Below are 21942 nucleotides of genomic sequence, written 5' to 3' on the forward strand. Positions count from 1 at the left end.
AGGGCATCTCTCCTACCGCGGGTCGTGGCAGTTCGGGTAGAGGAGTGATGGCATCGCGGTAAGGGAGATGAGGCATCTCTCCTGCCATGATGGTTGCGGTAGATCGGTTGCCGGGCCGCTGAACTGATCGCGCCAGCGGCCATCAGCTCAGCAGCCCCTTTTTCGGCACTTAGACCTGGCTTGACTACGTCTTTAGTCAAAAAGGTCTAAGTGCCGACTAGGCAACCTGTAACTGTTTTGGTTACACCTGTTGTACGCCTAGGTGTAGGTCGGCCCACTGCTCGCCCTTTCCCCTCCTCTAAACAACACCTCTTTTCTCTCTGTGCGTCTAGAGGCAGGGGAAAGGCCTAAGCTGTTTTTAGATACGTCTAAAACCCAGCTTTGGTGATGGGTACTTGGACGATCAGGCTTTTTGATCGTCCAAGTAGCCATTTAGGACACTTTTTAGACTTTTTTTTTTTATTATTACCCCCATAACCTCTTGTCTTAAGGACAAAAATGTTTTCCTTCTCTCCTGGGTGATTTTAGTCATATCTAAATATGCCCATATTCTTTTACCATAAAACAGACTTTTTGAAAATTTAAAGCATATGAGTCCAGATCTTGTTGGAAAACAAATGATATTAATAGTGTTGTCCTTAAAGTAGACTCAGTGATAGATTCTTCAGATATTTCATTCAAATCAAGCTGAGGTTGAATATTTTTCTCTTCCTTCCCTTCCTGTATCTCCTGGGAATTTTTTATCACAGTAGGCAGATAATAAATTTTATTCAAAGGAGATATAAACTCAGGGGAATATTTCAATATCTCTTACCAAGTATTTTTTGAAGAGATCATATGAAGAAATATCAGGGATAGTCTTAAAGAAGCCAGCAATGTAAAAGTTAGCAGCCCTCCACCCACACCAGCTGCAAGAAATCCTTGATGGATTGGAGTGAAAGTAGTTGGTTCTTTTCCCAGCCCATTTGTACTCCCTGTGAGTGGACAAAAGTCCAGCTGAAACTGTGCCCCATTTAAGGTACCCTTTTGCCACACATCTGATCCTGTCTACACTTACTTACAAAGCCCAAGTGATCTAGGGGCTTGGGGGAAGCATGGAATGTAAGTGAGGGATAAGACTTCCATGTTGGCATATTCTGATGAGCTATGGAGGGCGGCAACATCATTTTGAAGAATGGTGCCACAGGAGCACGCGTGCCTAGGGATTACTCCTGCCCCAACACATCCCACCATGGAATTATATGGTCAGGGTCAGGGAAGAGGGTGGGGGGAAATGAGCAGTAAGAGGCACAGTTTCAAATGAACTTTTGCCTATTTGGGATGAGGCGAAGGAAGGCAGTAAATAAGTAATCCTATAAAGAAGGTGCCAAATATGTACATAAATAACCAGAATACCATATGCCTGTGTGTGTACACAAACACACTTGAATGCCAGCTATGCCCTATTTTATAACATGACACCCAAATGTGACAGCGGGCATATATATAGGTGGAGCTTGGGTGTGCATAAGTTATAGTATGCTTTCATTTACATAGGTTTTCTTTCAGTCTAGGTGTGAGCATTAAGACCAGCTCTATTGGCTACTGTACATGGCTGTGCCTAAATTAAACATACATATTATCATTGCTACGTTAGAAACATGATGGCAGACAAAGGCCGACTGACCCATCTAGTCTGCCCATCCATAACATTTGCTATCTCCTCCTCACCCTAAGAGATCCCACATGCCTGTCCCATGCTATCTTGAATTCAGACACAGTCTTCATTTCTACCACCTGCATCGGGAGACTATTCCACACATCTACCGCCCTTTCTGTAAAGAAATATTTTCTTACATTATTCCTGAGCCTATCACCTCTTAACTTTATCCTATGCCCTCTATTTCTGGAGTTTTCTTTCATTTAAAAAAGACTCACCTCCTGTACATTAATGCCACAGAGATATTTAAATGTCTCTATCATATCACCTCTCTCCCATCTTTCCTCCAGATTATACGTATTAAGGTCTCTAAGTCTGTCCCCATACGATTTATGACAAAGACTACTAACCAATTTAGTGGTCTTTGTCTATAAAGAAAGTATGAACTGTTTCCTTTGCAGAATAGTCCCCAAATAGGTGCCTGAATGTAGGCACTCCTTTGGCAAATTGCTCTCTAAGACGAGAACCCTTTGACACTGTGACTCCTTTAAAAGATGGCAGGTTCTGGAAAGTTAAAAATTGTTAAAAATTGTACTGGTATTTACTAAATTAAGTTAGCCCATATTTGTAAATCCCAAGATAATTTTTAGGCAGTAAAATAGTACTGAAAAGTGTATTTTATGGCATCTAGCAAATAGGCCCTTAGATTGTAGCCCCTTGGGGGTCAGAAAATATCTACTATACCTGTATGTAACTCATCTTAAGGCTTTGAGGTACCATTGTAGAGGCCTAAGCTAATTAAAAAAAAAAGGGAAGAAAGAAACCTTTCATTGTTGAACAATGTAGTCTGTATTGCTTAACATAAAAGACCAGTAAGTCTCTTATGATTCAAAGATTGAAAGCTCTACAGATTTATATACCTATTAGAAATCTCATAAGTGCAATTTTGATACCTGAAAGATGTGAAAATGCCATTTTGTAATATTGTGTCTTTCCAGGGGACCCTTTCAATGGGCAGCTAGAAGTGCCAGACAACACAAATCCTATAGACCATGGGAATTCATTTGTTGAGCCAGGAATTCACACTGGACACCCATCAGGTTCCTTTCCAGCCAGACAGCCTGGAAGAATGCCATCTCACCCACCAGACAATCAGGTGCCTGCAGTGCAACCACCACGAAGAAACCGTGAATATAATTGGAAACAGATTGGAACAACTGAATGTACGATGACTTGTGGGAAAGGTAAGAGAGAGAGACAAACAGGTGATAAATATGGCTTTCCATCTATGAAATATATAGAAACAAAACCAAAGTCTTGCTGCTTGCACCACAGTATGGCTTTAATTTATGAAGAGAGAGGATATGTTCTCTTAAGTCTGAGATTTTGCAGAAAGAACAGATATTTGCTCACACAACAATTTATTGAGGTGTTTATTCAGAAGGTAGTCCTAACACTTTCTCATTCTCCTGCCTCTTATTCTTTACCTTTCTGTATATTTCTCTGTAAGAAGCATTTAGGCACCAAGAAGGCAGGTATGCTATGTACATAAATTCCAATATTTAGTCTGTAAACTTCTGTGACATGCTAGTCTGAAGTGGTGGTATAGTAAATAGCAAATGAACATAAATAATAATCATTCTAAGCACTATTCCATAATATGGTATTTAAATATAGAGGCCGCCTTTTATCAAGCTGCGTTAGGGTTATCGTGAGTCACTGCGGTAAAAGCACTGATGCTTATAGGAATTCTATGAGTGTCATAGAAACATAGAAGATGACGGCAGAAAAGAGCCATAGCCCATCAAGTCTGCCCACTCTAATGACTCACCCCCCTTGATTTTACCCCCCTAGAGATCCCACATGTGTATCCCATTTCCTTTTGAAATCTGGCACGCTGCTGGCCTCAGTCACCTGAAGTGGAAGTTCATTCCAATGATCAACCACCCTTTCGGTGAAGAAAAACTTCCTGGTGTCGCCATGAAATTTCCCACCCCTGATTTTTAGCGGGTGCCCTCTTGTGGCCGAGGGACCTTTAAGAAAGAAGATATCATCTTCCACCTCGATGCGGCCCGTGATATATTTAAACGTTTCAATCATGTTTAAATATATTTAAACGTTTCAATCTCTCTCTACGTTTCTTGAGTGAGTATAGCTGCAATCTGTTCAGCCTTTCCTCATATGGGAGATCTTTGAGCCCCGAGACCATCCTGGTGGCCATTCGTTGAACCGACTCAACTCTCAGCACATCTTTTTGGTAATGTGGTCTCCAGAATTGTACACAATATTCCAGATGAGGTCTCACCATGGATCACCATGCATTATCACTTTGGGCTTCTGGCTGACAAAACTCCTACAGATACCCATAGGAATTTCGTCAGCCGGAAGCCCGAAGTGTCAGAGCTTTTACCACAGCAGTCTGCGATAAAAAAAATAAACTAACACACTTGATTAATGGGGGCCGTGGTTTGAAGGCGGGCATGCACATGGGTAGAATCTGGGCAGAATTTGAGCAGAGCACACAGTTACACACCTAAATCACAGAAAATGATAATTTACCTGTTTGTTTGTTTTTTTCAGCAATCTAGGCCTAGATGAACATGTAACTATGTATTTGTAACTATGACTTAACTGTCGCCCCCCCCCTCCCTTTTACAAAACCACGCTAGTGTTTTTTTAGCTCAGGCCGGCACGTTGAATGCACTGTGCTGCTACTATTTGGGTTTTTGCCAAGTACTTCGTTACTCCCCATACTAAATGCCTCTGCTCTGCCTTATCGAACACCGCAGTATCTCCGCCGTATGTAACTCTGCTGTATGTAACACCGCTATATGTAACTTACAGCAAATGTAACTTCACTGCAAATGTAACTTAGCTGTAAAAATAACTTCACTGTAAATGTAGCATCGCCGAAAATGTAACTTCGCTGTAAATGTACATTATCCCAGGACAAGCAGGCAGGTATTCTCACTAGTGGGTGATGTCATCCGACAGAGCCCCGATACGGACATCTTGCAAGCATGTCTTGCTTGAAGAAACTCAGAAGTTTCGAGATGCCCGCACCGCGCATGTGCCAGTGCCTTCCCGCCCGATGGTCCGGGCGTGTCTCCTCAGTTCTTTTTCTTCCGCGGAGCTGAGAAGTCTATCTTCAATTTCGCGCCCATTGAATTTCGTTTTTGCCTTCTGTTTTGCCGCGGGTTGAGTTCTTTTGGCTCTCCTGTGCATTTGTTTCTTTCTTTGATTTCTTTTTAAAAAAAAAAAAAAAAAAATTTTTTTTCTTCCGACACCGGGTCGGCCGCGTGGCTGGGGCCCCGCGCCTTCGACCTTGCGGCGGAGCTTTTCCGGCCTATGTCCCGGCCGATTACCGGTTTTAAAAAGTGTAGTAAGTGCCAGCGCGCGATTTCGCTCACGGACCCTCATCGACGCTGCTTACAGTGTCTGGGACCGGATCACTTCCCGAGATCGTGCCGGCCTTGCTCCACTTTGACGGCGAGAGCGTTTAAGCGCCGCTGTCTGCTGTGGGAGTCCATGTTCAAGATGGAAGCTTCGTTGGATCCTTCAGCTTCGACATCGACTTCGACTGGTGCTTCGACTCCATCGGCGAAGCCCGCTGCTTCCACGGCTGCTTCGGGCCTCCTGAAACCGGCATCGTTCACGCCGGTTTCGGCCTCGACTTCAGCACCGGTGCCTTCCTCCGTCTCCTCGGAGCAGGTATCGACACCTACAGTTCCACCGGTGGTGCTTAAAGTGCCGAAGGCTGGCAAGCAGAAGCACGCGGCACCGAAAGAACGCGGAGACCGTGCGGAAGGGCCCCCTTTTGATGCGGATCCCTCCATATCGGCTTCGTTGAAGTCCCTTCTGGAGGCTCAGTTTGTGGAACTCATGCAAACCATGTGGCCCCGGCTGATTGCCTTGATCCAGGGTGACCTCCCGGTTCCAGTTCCGAGGGTTGGACCGCCCCCTCCTCCTCCGCCGCGCCGCACGACCTCGTTGCTCGGCGAGGAGGAGCGAGGAGCGGTGTCTGGGTCCTCGAGGAGGTCTTCGGTTAGTGCTATGCCTCCTTTGGAACCGATCCCCTCGAGGAAGGCCTCCCTTAGTGATATGCCCCCCTTGGAGCCTATCCCCTCGAGGAAAGCCTCGTTTATCAATTTGCCTCCATTGGAGCCTGTTACCCCGCCCCATGACTCAGTGTGGCGTCCACCTTCGAGGCCTCCCAGCATAGCAGAAAGCAGGACAAGTTCTTCCGAACCCCCTATCAAGCGTGGGCGTCGTCGGGGGAGGCATCGACTCTTCCGCCTCTGCGATCGTCGACATCGAGTCCGATCTGCTCTTTGGAGGCGTCTGACCAGGTTTCTCACAGGAGGGCTCGATCCCCTTCCAGGCATCGAGAGGGGCATCGATCCAGACACTCTTCGAGGCATTCCTCTCGACACTCGACCGTCTCGCCTCAGAAGAAATTGCCTCGGATGGGGTATGCTGCTTTGACTGGGTCTCCTCCTCCGGGCCCGGAGTTCGAGGACCCCGAGGTTTTCTACTCGTCCTGTTGCTCACAGGCCTCTATGGAGCCCGAAGCCTCGTCTTCTTCTAGTCCTTCTCGTAGACCGGCGACGGCGGACCAACTGTCTTTTTCCTCATTCCTTAGACAGATGGCGGATGACATGGACATTACCCTCGATGCTGGGTCTCGATACTCCAAGGAGTACCTCGATACCATGCACTTGCCTCGTCCTCCGGCCGAGTCCTTGCGCCTTCCTCTGCATAAGCTCCTCGACCAGACCTTCATGAGGTGCTTCGAGTCTCCTTACTCTATCCCTGCGGTCCCTGGAAAATTGGATGCTCGGTACCGCACGGTGCATCATAAGGGCTTCGAGGGTCCTCAGCTTTCTCACCAGTCCCTCCTGGTCGAATCCTCACTCAAGCGGTCTCATCCTGGCCAGGTCTATGCTTCGGTGCCTCCGGGCCGCGAGGGCAGAACCATGGATAAGTTTGGTCGACGCATCTATCAGAATTCTATGATGACGTCCCGAGTCTTGAATTACAATTTCCACTTTGCAGCCTACTTGGAATTTTTTCTGCCTGTGCTTCGGAAATTCACACAATACATCGAGTCCCAGGCTCGGTTTGAGTTTGAGGAAGTGGTTGCTTCGCTGTCCCAACTTCGGCTTCAGTTGATGCAATCTGCCTATGATGCGTTCGAGCTCTCTGCCCGAGCGGTGGCCTGCTCGGTAGCGATGCGTCGTTTGGCCTGGTTGCGGACCATTGATATGGACCCCAATCTTCAGGACCGCCTGGCGAACGTCCCATGTGCTGGGGCGGATCTTTTTGACGAATCCATCGAGACTGTCACGAAGAAGTTGTCTGATCATGAAAAGTCCTTCCAATCCATTCTTAGGCCGAAGCCTAAGAAATTGCGGCTCCCCACAATTTCAAGCTGCCTCAATTTTGCTCCAGGATCTACGATCCTCTTCGCCTCGAGGCAGATGCTTTTCTGCTAGATTGGGGGAATCGCTTTCTGTATGCGTTTCCTCCGTTTCCTCTCATTCAAAAGACTCTGGTCAAGCTGAAGTCCGACCATGCCACCATGATTCTGATAGCTCCTCGGTGGCCCAGGCAACCTTGGTTCTCCCTTCTCCTTCAACTCAGCAGCAGGGAACCGTGCCTACTTCCAGTGTTTCCTTCACTGCTTACTCAGCATCAGGGGTCTCTGATTCATCCAAATCTGCAGTCTCTCCACCTGACAGCTTGGTTCCTCTCAACGTAACTCCTCTCCAGTTTTCCTAGGCGGTGAGGGATGTCTTAGAGGCTTCCCGGAAGCCTGCTACTCGTCAATGCTACTCCCAGAAGTGGACTAGATTTTCTTCCTGGTGTGTTTCCAATTCCAAGGAGCCTCAGCGAGCCTCCCTATCCTCTGTATTGCACTATCTTCTACACCTGTCTCAGTCTGGTCTCAAGTCTACATCTATACGAGTCCACATGAGTGCTATTGCGGCTTTCCATCAGCCTCTACAAGGGAAACCTCTCTCTTCTCATCCTGTGGTTTCCAGATTTATGAAAGGACTTTTTCATGTCAATCCTCCTCTCAAACCGCCTCCAGTGGTTTGGGATCTCAATGTTGTCCTTTCTCAGCTTATGAAACCTCAGTTTGAGCCTCTCAACAAGGCTCCGCTGAAGTTTCTCACTTGGAAAGTGGTTTTTCTAGTGGCCCTCACGTCTGCTCGCAGGGTCAGTGAGCTTCAGGCCTTAGTGGCGGACCCGCCTTTTACAGTCTTCTATCATGACAAGGTGGTCCTCTACACTCATCCGAAATTCCTGCCTAAAGTGGTCTCTGAATTTCATCTCAACCAATTTCATCTCAACCAATCCAGTGCTTCCAGTGTTTTTTCCAAAGCCTCATTCTCATCCTGGAGAATCAGCTCTTCACACTCTGGACTGTAAACGTACTTTGGCTTTCTACTTGGATCACACCAAACCACACAGAACTGCTCCTCAACTTTTCGTCTCCTTTAGTCCAAACAAGTTGGGACGACCTGTATCGAAGCGCACCATCTCCAACTGGATGGCAGCTTGTATCTCTTTCTGCTATGCCCAGGCTGGATTACCCCTTCCCTGTAAGGTCAGAGCAATGGCAGCCTCTGTAGCCTTCCTCAGATCGACACCGATTGAGGAGATTTGTAAGGCTGCCACTTGGTCCTCGGTTCATACATTCACCTCTCATTATTGTCTGGATACTTTCTCCAGAAGGGATGGACAGTTTGGCCAAACAGTGTTACAAAATTTGTTCTCCTAAGTTGCCACCTTCCCACCATCCCATTGAGGTTAGCTTGGAGGTCACCCACTAGTGAGAATACCTGCCTGCTTGTCCTAGGATAAAGCAATGTTACTTACCGTAACAGTTGTTATCCAGGGACAGCAGGCAGCTATTCTCACGTCCCACCCACCTCCCCTGGGTTGGCTTCTCTGCTGAACTGAGGAGACACGCCCGGACCATCGGGCGGTGCGGGCATCTTGAAACTTCTGAGTTTCTTCAAGCAAGACATGCTTGCAAGATGTCCGTATCGGGGCTCTGTCGGATGACATCACCCACTAGTGAGAATAGCTGCCTGCTGTCCCTGGATAACAACTGTTACGGTAAGTAACATTGCTGTCTCTTCATCTGTTAACCGCATAGAACTTCCATGGTAATGCGGTTATTATTATTATTATTACTTGTGACTTGGATTGGCCTCCGTAAAGACTAGATGGATCATTGGTCTGATCCAGTAAGACTATTGTTATGTTCTTAAGTGCTTGCACCCAAACACATACATACCTGGTAGCACTTGAATCCCATAAAGCAAAGTAGGTCTCCACTTTCCTTTATAAAATAGGTTCTAAATAAGAGCTCTCTAGGCACCTAAATATAGGTGCTCCTATATAGAATTGTCTTCCACATGCCCTGTTCTGAAGACAAGCTTCTCTGTTAAGGTCAAAGGCAAGTTTTTATTTGATAGAGCTTGGTAGCAGAGACTAATGCTTTTCAAAATGGAATTGGACAAAATAAATATTTAGATTTTTTTTTTTAGCTGCCAGAAGTGTAAGTTGGTTTTTGTCATGTTTGTGACTTGTTATTTTGTAATAAAGGAGAATTCCCATTGCTCTTTGGTTTCCAATTTGGTGCTCTGTGCAATCCTATTGGTTCTTTTTTGTTTGTTTTGATGAACTTTGGACTTTACATGATATACTATTCCATACTCAGTACTGTATATTGATTTCCAATTGCAGAGATCTTGAGGCCCAGAAATAATGTATAGTGAATTTTTAACACCAGGGCTTTAAAACAAGTATATTATCTAATATTACTCTGTATTTAAAAAAAAAAAAAAAAAGCCCACCATATATACAAAACTTATTTTCTGAATAGCTCTGTCAAAATATAACTGATTTTAATAAAATCTGTGAAATATCATCCTGAATAAGCCTACATTCACACTGGCTACCTCATGGAAACAACATAATTTCACTACCTCGTTTTTCAACTGTCATGATGTTCTGTTCAGTGAAAACTGATCAGACTTTGCTGCTTCCTGACTGGCGATCAGTTAAGCCCCTTTCTCGCAATTTCTTCAAGACATATTCTCTTCTTAAATCCATTACCTGTGGATTACCTGAAATTGGAATAAGCAAAATATGAGTGTCTCATATATATATTTGTCCTGTGAAGCCCCAGAGGACCCTTCTAAAGCCATCAGAGTTGATGAGAACTCCATTTTCCAAACCATTATCATCAATATACTGGCAGATATGGCCAATAAACAATATCTGTTTGGAGGAGTAACCTAATAGTTAGACTAGTGGGCCGAGGAACTGTGTTCAGTTTCCACTGTAGCTGTAAGATACTTAACCATCCATCACCCCAAATACAAGTACTTAGATTATGAGCCCAGCGGGAACAGAGAAAGTACCTAGATATAATAAAATGTAAACCACTTTGGTTGTACCATAGAAAGGCTGTATATTAAATCCATGACCCTTTATCCTTTATTTTCATTGGTTTAGATTTTATACAACATCCCTTTTTCATGCAGCGGATTTTCTTCTCATTTTATTGGCAAGAAAAATATCACATAAAGCAGTTTCTCTTTTCCACTATACTTATGTGTGCATTTATCATGGCAGGGTCACAGTATCCAGTCTTTCGTTGCGTAAACAGAAACACTCACGAGGAAGTATCGGATAACGTATGTGACTCTAACACTAAGCCCATACCTGAAGAGGAGCCATGTAATCTCTTTGCTTGCCCTGCCTAGTAAGTGACTTCTTTGGAACAACTTTGGGGTCATCTAGTTTGAATAGTGAGGTTTGTTTAAATAAGTCTGTACATTACTGTTTTTCATAAATGTTGATATGGCATATACAATATTCTCAAAAATATGCTAATATGTTATCAGCCAGAGGTGGATCTGACCTCAGACTAAATCAAATAGTGGAGAAAAAACCTGAAGCATATATAATTAAGATGGCAATCTGCTCAGGATTTCAAGCCGTTAATGGTCTTATCGTGGGAAAAAAAACTCCACTTTAAACAAATGTGACTTTAACAACTAGACCAAAGGGCACAGGGAAAAGAAAAGCAATTGCCACTTAGATCAAAAGCTGGCCTTCATACTCCAAACAATGTTGTTCTCTTAACAACTTGTTGTTCTCTTAACTGAACGTTGTTACTGCCAACGTTCAGTTCTCCAACAAATGACCTTGTTTCACCATAAAATCGGCTGCGTCAGGGAGCGTTGCTCCAGCTCCGTGCACTAATGGCATCAGGACAAGCTTGAAATTAATAAGGCTTCTCAACTACTTGTCAATTAGAACCCATGATTTGTTTGAATTAGCTCATATGTAGTATAACGGAACGTAGCTTAAAAAAAAATCAAAAACCCAGAGTGCAGTGAAAAAAACAAACCTCCAAACAGCAATGCATCTCCTTTGTTGTATACAACAGAGGAGATATACTGCTGTTTGGAGGGGGTTTTTCTCACTGAGCTCTGGGTCTCATTCACTGTGCTTTGGGTTTTTGACTATTTAAACTGTGTTTTATTATATCAGCTAGTTCAACAAATCATGGGTTCTAATTGAGAAGTAGTTGATTTTTGAGAAAGACACGTGCTGCCGAAATACTGGCTGTGGTGAGTCCAGACTGATTATAGACCCAATAAAGAACATAAGAATTGCCACTGCTGAGTCAGACCAGTGGTCCATCATGCCCAGCAGTCCGCTCACACGGCGGCCCTCTGATCTAAGATCAGCACCCTAACTGAGACTAAGCCCTACCAGCGCACGTTCTTGTTCAGCAGAAACTTGTCTAACTTTGTCTTGAATCCTTGGAGGGTGTTTTCCCCTATAACAGCCTCTGGAAGATCTCCTAGTTGTACAACATCCTTACAGTGGGTGTACCAAATGACTTGCACAGTTTATAGTATTTTATAAACTACATGAATAATTGGGAGACATGCTCTATCCACATGTACATCCCTTTGCAGTTAGACGCTATGGCATTATCTTAATGGTGCTTTTGATGCAAATAAGTCAAGCTTACCCTTTGGCACCACTTTATTACATTACATTAGTGTTTTCTATCCCACAAATACCTTTCAGTCCTAGGCAGTTTACAACAAGAATTGGTCTGGGCATTCCCAGGGAGCTTACAAAGTTGATAGATAGAATGAGCCTACAAGAATTGATGATTAGCATGAGCTATGGGATCTGGGTAAGGATTTATAAGATTTTGGTTAGATCATTTGACAAATTTTTTGAAAAGTACAGTTTTCAGTTCTTTCCTGAAAGTTTTGTAGTTGGTTGTCTTGGTCAGTAGCTTGGAGAGGTGGCGGTCTATTTTTGCTGCTCTGGTGGCTAGTAGTTCGTCATATAGTTTTTGCTTTGTATGCCTTTTGCTGAGGGATGGGTGAAGAGAGCTTGTGTTCTCCTTTATAGAATTGTCCCCTAAGAATATAAAATATACCAAGCTGTGTCCAATCAGAATCAATTTGGACAGATCCTAAGTGGTCAAGATCAATTCCCTGGTGCTTATGCCCAAAACTATTAGGTAGAAAACACTTCAACTATAAAGAACCCACAGGAGGAACAAAATCAAATGTAGATACACCTACATACAAAATATACACCTACATACAAAATACACCTACATACAAAATATATGTACTTTAATATTTGTAAATATGCTGTGAGCCACATTCATTAGCAAACAATCTCAAGAGTCAAACTGAAATGCTGCCCTATTTGGGTTATTCATTTATATTCAATACACATCATCAGGTCTCCAGTCAACTGTGTGTAAATTAAGTGTACAAAAGAATATACAAATCAAAATTGGAGGAAAGCGAGGTCCAAAGCATCAAGTCCAGGAGTCCAAGGATGAACGTAAACACTTCTACTTATTGTCAATTGCAAATAAAGATCAACACTGGCAGTTTGGAGAAGCACGGCTCAACTGTTTGGCAGAGGTGCTTGCATTAGGAGTCCAGTGCACCAAGATGTTGTGTGACAGTTTAAGCACAATTCGCTTCTTTTGAATGCACAGCAGTTTTGGGTTTTTTTTTTTAGTAATCACAACATGCATCACTTTGATATATAATGGAGAGGAGGAGATAGTGGGTGCTGCAGATGGGCAGACTGGATGGGCCATTTGGCTTTTATCTGCCATCATGTTTCTATAATCATAAAGTTCTATGACCTCACAATGCAAGTGTTAAGAGCCTTAGCCTATAATCATAAAGTTCTATGACCTCACAATGCAGGTGTAAAGAGCCTTAGCCTATAGGGAGAGGAGGAGATAGTGGGTGCTGCAGATGGGCAGACTGGATGAGCCATTTGGCCTTTATCTGCCATTAAGTTTCACATTTCTATCTCTTTGTGCACTGGACTCCTGATGCAGGCATCTCTGACAAAACACAGTCATGTCGAGCTGCCAGTGATGATCTTATTTGTGATCTTTATCTTTGGATTCATGGATTTGTTGCTTTAGACCTCACTTTCCTGCTTGTCGTTTGTGACCCATGAGGGTTTTGCTCCCCTGCTTTCCCTGTCTATTGAAATCAATATGCATCAGTATAAATATGATTTACATGATTTATACTTCAGAGAACCCAAAAACGAGTTTGTGTAGCACTGAACTGGGATCCTGTGGTAGCTAGTGCAGTAGTTTTAGAGTTATATCCATCCATGGTTTTCTCCCAATCTGCTCCCAAAGGAAAATAAAATACTGAATCAGCCCCTGTGTACTAGAGGCCTATCCCTTTGCTACCTCAATTGTTGTAAACATGTTCTGAAGAAATAATTTATGTTTCAGTAGTAGTGGACACCTAAAATTATATTGTAAAAAAAATCGGTCAAAAAAGCATGAGACCTCACGGTGCAATGGTAGGTCGCTTGCATACTACACTCAAGTTCTAAGTTCAAATCCTGCACTGGGATTTCTCTGATTAACTCCACTATTCATTCATTTTCGGTCAGTAAAAGAGTACCCGGCCTTAGGGAAGGAGAGGGGGGGGGGGGGGGCAGAAGAGAGGCAATGATAACTGGGAAGGCAATGATAAACCACACCATTAATAGTCTGCCAAGAAACCATCACACAAGTGGCAGCCCCATAGGTTATTCATGTCTTGAGACTTATGTCCAGGGGGGGTTAATTTTATCCTGTATAATTAAAAGGAGTGGAGGAGGCCTAGTGGTAAGAGCTGCTGCCCCAGCACCTTGAAGCTTCAAGCTCAATCCCAGCCTGCTCCTTGTGACTCTGGGCAAGCCACAACACTCCAACGCCCCAGGTTAGATTGTGAGCCAGCCAGAACAGATAGGGAAGATTATTTAAGAATACCTGATTACTAGTCAATGAATTGTAAACTACTTTGGGTGAATCTCTTCTTGAAAACGCAGTCAATAAAATATATAATAAAGCATACATGCTTTTGAGTCAATATTTAAAATCATGTATGCACCCAGCATTGGGTGTTGGCCACATAAGTGCTTTTATTTAAAATTCCTGAAATGCTAACTTATGGCTATCTATGTGGATATATGGCCAAGTTATGCAGATAAACTGGGGTGGGATTAGTGTGGGGCCAAAAGATATCCACAGAGGAGCAGCATTTGGTTGCTATCCAAAGTAACTTATCTGTCTAAATGTAGAAATAACAGTCCTAACCTTTGTGTATAATGTTGGAGTTGCATATTCAGCGGAAGGCTTACATGGATATCTTTGCAAAAATACAGATACTATATCCATATGTCTTTTAAACATCCATCATCCCACTGAATATTGTCACCATTGTACTTAAAGGTTTGAGGAAGTTCCAGTCATTCTGCAAACATTTCTCCATTGTATAGTATCAAAGTATAATTTCACAGCTCCATTTTAACCATTCCCAGTATTTAAGAATCTGTTTTTTAGAGTCTACTATTTTAATTAACCATGCCTATTTTTGTTTGTGGGTTAGCTGGGATATAGGAGAGTGGTCTGAATGCAGTAAAACATGCGGTCTGGGCATGCAGCATCGACAGGTCCTCTGCAGGCAAATGTATGCCAATCGCACACTGGCTGTCCAGCCCCACAACTGCCAGCACTTAGAGAAGCCAGAAACTGCCAGCAGTTGCCAACTGAAGATCTGCAGCGAATGGCAAATTAGGACAGAGTGGACACCAGTAAGTCATTTTTCAGTCCTTTTCACCTGTCAATTCAGTTCTTATTAAAATATGATCTTACTAATCTTTAAGCCTGTTACATTAAAGGGTGCTAGAATAGATGTGTGTCTGTCTTTCTTTCTTTCTCTCTCTCTCCTTGGCTGCTGTTTGTCTGTCTTTTTTTGTCTCTCTGTCCTTGGACGCTGTCTGTCTTTTTTTCTTTCTCTCTCTGTCCTTGGACGCTGACTGTCTGTCTTCCTTTCTGTCTGTCTCTCTGGCCCCCTGTCTATCATTCTTTCTGTCTGTGTCTCTCCCTGGCCCCCCTGCCTGCCTGTATTTCTCTGTTGTGCCATGCCTGCCTACTCCATGGCCCCCTTCTGTTTCCCCCTTCCCAGAGCAAAGCATGATTGCTGTCTGCCTCCCAGCACACCCCTCCCCCCAAAGCAGCACCCTTTCCCCCTGCCCCCCCCGTTGTGCCATGCCTGCCTGCTCCGTGTCCTCCTTCTGTTTCCCCCCTCCCAGAGTAAAGCATGATTGCTGCCTGCCCCCCAGCACACCCCTCCCCCCAAAGCAGCACCCTTTCCCCCTGCCCCCCCGTTGTGCCATGCCTGCCTGCTCCGTGTCCTCCTTCTGTTTCCCCCCTCCCAGAGTAAAGCATGATTGCTGCCTGCCCCCCAGCACACCCCTCCCCCCAAAGCAACCCCTTTTCCCTCTCCCCTGTCTCCCTGTTGCACCATGCCTGCCTGCTCCGTGGCCCCCTTCTGTTTTCCCCACTTCCAGAGCAAAGCATGATTGCTCTCTGCCCCCCAACACACCCCTTTCCCTCTCCCCCCTGGCCCCCTGCCTGCCCTCCTCTTCAAAGCAGCCTGCTGAGGATCGCCGGCCGGTTGTAGCGAACCTCGTAGGCCGCGCTCTACCTCGGTAACACGTTCCCTCTGATGCGATCCTGCCCCTCCTCTGATGTACAGGATCGCGTCAGAGGGAATGTGCCACAATTCTCTTACTGTGTTACCTATGTACTGCACTGTATATACTACAATTGGGTGAATTAAAGACTCTTAAGATCATCAGTTCCACAGTTGTTCTCCTGATGTTCAGTGCCAGATCATGTCCCAAGAATGGCATTGAATACCAGTGGCTGATTGGAATGTGTCCAGTCGCCGACTCCCTGGTGTCCCAGTGAGGTAATTGGGGAACGAGCAAACCTCACTCGCTCCTGCCCCTAGTGGCTCCGTAGTCAAGAGGGCCACTGCAATCTCAAATGGTTGTCTTACAGTATTAGCAGTAGTACAACTGAATATTGCCACACCCTCATAACTCCTGGCTCCTCCCTGACTGCACCCCCCATAATGTCCTTGTGCAACCCAGCTCCAAAATGGCCAGTTAGTGCCAATACTCAGTGGTACTGCCTGATTAAGAGTCACTCAATACTGGCAGTTAGCCAGCTGCAAACAATTTAAGTAGCTGCTTAAATCACTTTAAGTTTATTGACCACACACTCAAAAACAATCCTCAGTAGAATGAGGATGGAATTAATGTGGAAACAGATACAGGGGAGGCAATTCTGTAAAATAGATACTAACATTTGTCACTGTCTCTGGGTAAATGTGACTAAAGTAGACCGTAAATGTTGAAAATGTTTGATTTTTTCATGTCATGGTTCCATAAGGTATTAGGGGCACGTGTGGTAATAGGGTAGTGTGTGGCACAGTGGATAGAGCTACAGCCTTAGCATCCTGAGGTTGTGAGTTCAAATCCCTCACTGCTCCTTGTGACCCTGGGCAAGTCACTTAATCTCATTGCCCCAGGTACACTAGATAGAATTTGAGTCCACCGGGACAAATAAGGAAATATGATAAAGTACCTGAATGTAAACCACTTAGGATATAAGTGGTATATAATAAAAATAAATATTTGAGCTTCTTTAACTCTTATTTTTTTACATAAAAGGATGGGGCTTGAACTGCCAACCACAAAATACCTTCACTACAAGCAAATTTTCCACTCTATGTTAACTTATCTGGGTGTAAAAACCTGGAATGACCTACATGAAGCTATCAGGAAAGAGACTAACTACACCACATTCAGAAAAAAACCTAAAGACTCACCTCTTTGACAATTAACTGTCTTAATTTCTGTATAGCTCCCCCTACTTCTATGTTCATTCACTCCTCTAGCTTCTCCATACCCCCTTCCCTCTCTACTTTCCCCTCTTTTTGATCTGTCGCCTTGAGCTTGTATAGGTATGTGCAACTCACAAATGTAAGATTAGATTAGACTACAAATTGTTCATTCTAACAGAATTCACTAAAACTTCATTTTTTGTTTCTGGTGATTTTAGTCTCCTTTTCTCAGAGATGGTCACATTTATGCTTTCTTTACACAACTAAGGCCCAGATTCTCAAAAGTTTAACACCGTCGCTAAACTGTTTTCCGACGGTTTAGCCTGCACACATTTTAGCGGCAGATTATCAAAATGGTGTATCTCTGTTTTTAGCGAGGTTTCTAGCAGTCTCTAACATTCACATGCAAATGGGCTCTTCAACATTAAAATGAGCACTCCGGTGGATTCTTTAAAATTGCCAAGCCATTCTCCAAGAGCGGCGTCAGCCTTTGGTGACAAAAAGCAGTGACTGGTCCAGGGATGCCGGTACAGTGACAGCACTGTATAAACCCCGGAATAGTAGTGTCGGAGACTGCTAGAAAAGCCATTTTGAGAAGCAGCCCCCACCCCCAGCAGCGAGAAAGATGCTCATTCTCTCCTGCTGTCACCCCCCTCACCTCGCACCAAAGTGGGAGAGATGCCCACTGTCTTCTGCTGCTAGGTGAACTCCTCCCCCTAGCAGCGGGAGAGATGCCTACTCTCTCCCACTGCCAAGCGACTCCCCCTCCCTTTCCTGCAGCAGAAAAGATGCCTACTCTCTCCCGCTGTCAAGTGAATTCTCCCCCCCCCCCCCCCACTAGCAGTAGGAGAGATGCTCATTCTCTCCCACTGCATCACAACACCCCCCTGCCTCTGACCCCTCTCCCCATATCTTTAATTAGATGGCTGACCGTAGGGATGCCTACTCCCTCCAACCAGCTGGATCGCCTTTTCCAAAATGGGCCTTTCCCTCCCTGGTGCATCCTGGGATGCATCGGGAAGAGTCCTAAGGCTCTTATTGGCCTGGACGCCCCATAAGCGGGGCCTTATACAACCTGGGCCAATCAGAGGCTCAGGCCCCTCCCCGAATGCACTGGGAAGGGGCCTAAGGCTCTGATTGGCCCAGATGCCTAAGGCCCCTCCTAGTCAGTCTTACTTGCAAAGCAGCTCAGCCTCTGATCAGGGTTCTCAGGGGCTTTTACCAATCATGGTAGCATCCACCAAGAAACCTACCCAAATGCATTACAAGGAGCTCATTAGTATTAAAATGAGCACTCCTTGTAATGCACAGAAGGAAACGCCCACCTCTTACCATGCAAAATTTTCTGGCAGGTCTGTGCTCAGAACGCAGCTGTTAGTCACGGGACACACGCTCACATAAAACACACACAACATCTGCGTCCATATTGCATGTGGAAAAAAAAGCAAAAATAAACTTGCTCGAGAGTTCCAATGATCAGGAACTATACTGAGCCAATGCACAAGAGCCAATGCACAGGCATCAGGCACCGGCCTTCTCCCTTTCACCGGGATACTCAGCACAACAAATAGCGTGCATATAATTTGCATGCAATTTGTGCTGAGCAAATCAAAATTGCTCCCAGCCTGGTGCTTTTTACCAGGTTGTCGGAGCTTTTTACATCCTGCCTCAAGTGTCCAAACCTTTAGCCAACTTTGGTGCACCGATTGCAAGTTTATTTAGGTATTTAATAATAAGAAGAAAATTAATTTTTATACCTCAGTACCTCAATTCTATGTGGTTAACAATAATGGAAAGCTGAACAAAACAGTGATAATATAGCAATAACATTAAAGTTTCGTAATAACAGCCAGCAAATTTATCAAGGTTAGGTTTTAACATTTTTTCTCTAAGCTGAACAAACAGCAATAATACAGCAGTAGCATTAAAATTCATAATAACATCAGACGAATTTATCAAAAAGGTAAGTTTTAACATTTTTCCTAAAAATTTGGTAAGAGTTAGTTTGTGGTATAAGTGGTTTCATTCAGGTACTCAAACATTGTCAAAGTTGTTAAAAAAGGCCAGCTTGGGTTTTAATATATTCCATTGTTTCCAGTTTCATTAGTAACATGGTGACATTACAGTGGGATGCAGTGGATGTGTGCAAAAGGAGCTTAGTGAAATACGCCTTGACTAGAAAATCCTGCTTTTCTGTAGGAGGTCCAATATTATGGAATGGACTTTCTGGAGTAATACGATTATGTAAAAATGTTTTACATTCTCAACAGTTGCTCAAAACATACTTTTTTGTTCACGCGTTTATCTGATATCAGAATTCCTTTTGAGTGAAGATTTTTTAATTAGTTCTGTAGAAGAGTTTTGTAAGAGAAGATGTGGGGTTCTGCCATATCTGATGCTGTTTTTTGTCCATTCTTTAATGTATGTTTTATTGCAAGTCGCTTAGGCCTTATGCAGATTATAAATATTTTAAATAAATAAAATAAATAGTTATACAAAATACAACTAACTTCTAATGGCTATGATTAAACATACTGATACTTCTGACCAAAAATTAAGAAACACAATTAACTGGGATAATTATATTTTAGTGTTCAGTTCCCTGTGGAGTGGGACAAAAGACTCGAGATGTAAAGTGCATTAGTAATATTGGAGACATTGTGGATGATGAAGAATGTAACATGAAGCTTCGACCAACGGACATTGAAAACTGTGATATGGGCTCTTGTGCAAAGAGCTGGTTCCTCACGGACTGGAGTGACGGGGTAAGATTTTGAGTTCTTGCATGATAAGTATCTGCCTAATCTAGGCCTTTAATACATGAATTAGGATGCAACCGTGGACACATGATACAAAAATATGAAATTTCCACCTAAAATATGACTGGTGTGCTACATGTTTACGGTAATCTGTAGCAGAGATCACTGGTTATCACTGGTTATAGGTATCCTCAGTTCTTACATACAGTGTCGTAGCGAGGGTATGTGGCGCCCCTCCCCCACTCTCTTCTCCGTCCCCCCGCTCTGCATGCGCACCCCCCTTCCCTTCCTCCGTACCTTTTTAATTTTCCATCATCTCCACCAGGAGGTCGTTCTACAAATTCACCACCCTTTCTGTGAAGAAGTGTTTCCACAGGTTCCTTCTGAATCTATCCCTTGGACTGTCATCCTTTGCCTAGGGTTACTAGATGTCTAGATATCCCTGGACATGTCCTGACGGCTTTTCAAAACCCGGCATTTTGTCCGGGTTTTGAAAGGCTTTCCTTCTGATAAAAGGGCATCCGCGCATGTGCGGATACGGCGTGATGTCATTGCATCGTATCCGCGCATGCACGGATGTCCTGCCCGACAAGAGCAGGCAGCCTTGGAGGAGGAGGAGGATTAGAGGCAGAGTTGGTGTGAGCTTGGGGGCGTGATGGGGCAGAACCGGGATGTGATGGGGCAGGGGTGGGTGGGACTGGACGGGTCTAGGGGGAGTCCAGATTTTCCAGACAGAGAATCTGGAAACCCTACCTATGCCCCCTCATTGCACAACTTCCTTTCATTTGAAAGAGACTTGCCTCCTGTGCATTTATGCCACATAGACAAGAATGGACAAAAACATCTCTCACAAGAATCCAAATCACAATAACAAAATATAAATACAATCAGCAAAAAAATTAATAGCCTAATGGTGGAAAATACCCCATGAAAGTACATTTATAATAGGTAGAGAAAAAGCCTCAACTTATCAATAATATAAGGACGGCAACCCAATGAGTTCTTAAGCCAGTCCTGCTCTGTATCATAAGCAAAAAAACTCCACACGTTTCAAAATGTAACTTTTCAAAACGGGACCAAAGCCACCACTATGCACAGGGAGCCAGAAAAAGAACAAAATAGTTCACTTATTTTCCACGATGGCAAGAACAGCAACGAGTGGATTTTCCTGCTATAGCACTTCTCACGCTGAAAAAAGACAAGGAACTGGATGTCACCAACAAGGCTCTTGTTTCGCCAAACAACGGCTGCGTCAGGGCAATCACATTCTCTCCTACTCCATCCACACCCGGATCAGAATGGCGCTGGAATTTATACTTCCAAGTTCATAGGGGTCACTGTCAAAAAACTTTATTTACTGGAACAAACAATCTCACCATCAGTAGAAGGCCAGATAGTTTTCAAAAAGAAAATAGACCGCTGTTCACTTTAATATAACAATCTTTTCACATCCCCACGACAAGCTGTAAGGGGAATATGATGTAATACAAAGCACCTAAATTCCTCAAAAGAGTAATTTTTTTTAAACACAATGTCGTGTAAGTACCTGTCTTTTGTGTGAAATGTTAGAACGATGTTCAAACAGCCTTGTTTTAAGACTGCGTGTAGTATGTCCTATGTAGCACAGATCACAAGGGCAGAGTATTGCATAAACTACTCCAATGCTTTCACAAGTAACAAACTGGGTCATCCTGATACATTTTCTTCCGGGTATGCAAATTTGGTCTCCCTCATTCAATAAAGAACAAGCAGTGCACTGGTTACACCAAAAAAAAGTCCAACCCTCCCTCCTTCCTTCTTCGTCCAAACATCCGCATGGTACAGCAAATCTTTAAAATTTCTATTCCGAGCGAATGCAATTTTACAATCCAAATCCTGACAGTTTTGCTTAGTTTGCAGCATGGGCCATAAAGATTTAATCTTTCTACCAAGCCGCTGTGATATGCCAGAATATCGTAGAACACATGCTATAGAATCATTCTTGTCATTCTTTAGTCTATAGTATAACAATTGTTCCCGAGCACTAAACTTTTAAAGGCTTTAGAGATGACAGACTTTGGGTATCCTCCCTGTTCACATTTACTGTGTAACAATTGTGCATTATTCACAAAATCTTCAGTAGAATGACAAATTCTTCTATACCGGAAGAATTGTGACACCGGCAAGTTGTTCTTCAGCGTGATGGGGTGCATACTATTGTACTGCAACAAGGTATTCCTGTCTGAAGGTTTCTTAAAGACAGATGTTACAAATC

At 43.9% G+C, this 21942-nt stretch overlaps 1 protein-coding gene across 4 annotated transcripts in view; it reads left to right on the forward strand.

Annotated features, from left to right (window-relative positions):
- THSD4 (thrombospondin type 1 domain containing 4) overlaps positions 1-21942 on the forward strand; it is a 1080479-nt gene that overhangs the window by 1013883 nt on the left and 44654 nt on the right. For all 4 annotated transcript variants that reach the window (XM_033919867.1, XM_033919866.1, XM_033919868.1 and 1 more), the window contains 4 exons: positions 2638-2883; positions 10295-10424; positions 14623-14827; positions 19521-19694. In XM_033919867.1, the coding sequence (XP_033775758.1) occupies positions 2638-2883; positions 10295-10424; positions 14623-14827; positions 19521-19694 (755 nt within the window). The remainder of the gene's footprint in view (positions 1-2637; positions 2884-10294; positions 10425-14622; positions 14828-19520; positions 19695-21942) is intronic.

This window comes from Geotrypetes seraphini, chromosome 14 (genome assembly GCF_902459505.1).
Source record: "Geotrypetes seraphini chromosome 14, aGeoSer1.1, whole genome shotgun sequence".
NCBI lineage: Eukaryota > Metazoa > Chordata > Amphibia > Gymnophiona > Dermophiidae > Geotrypetes > Geotrypetes seraphini.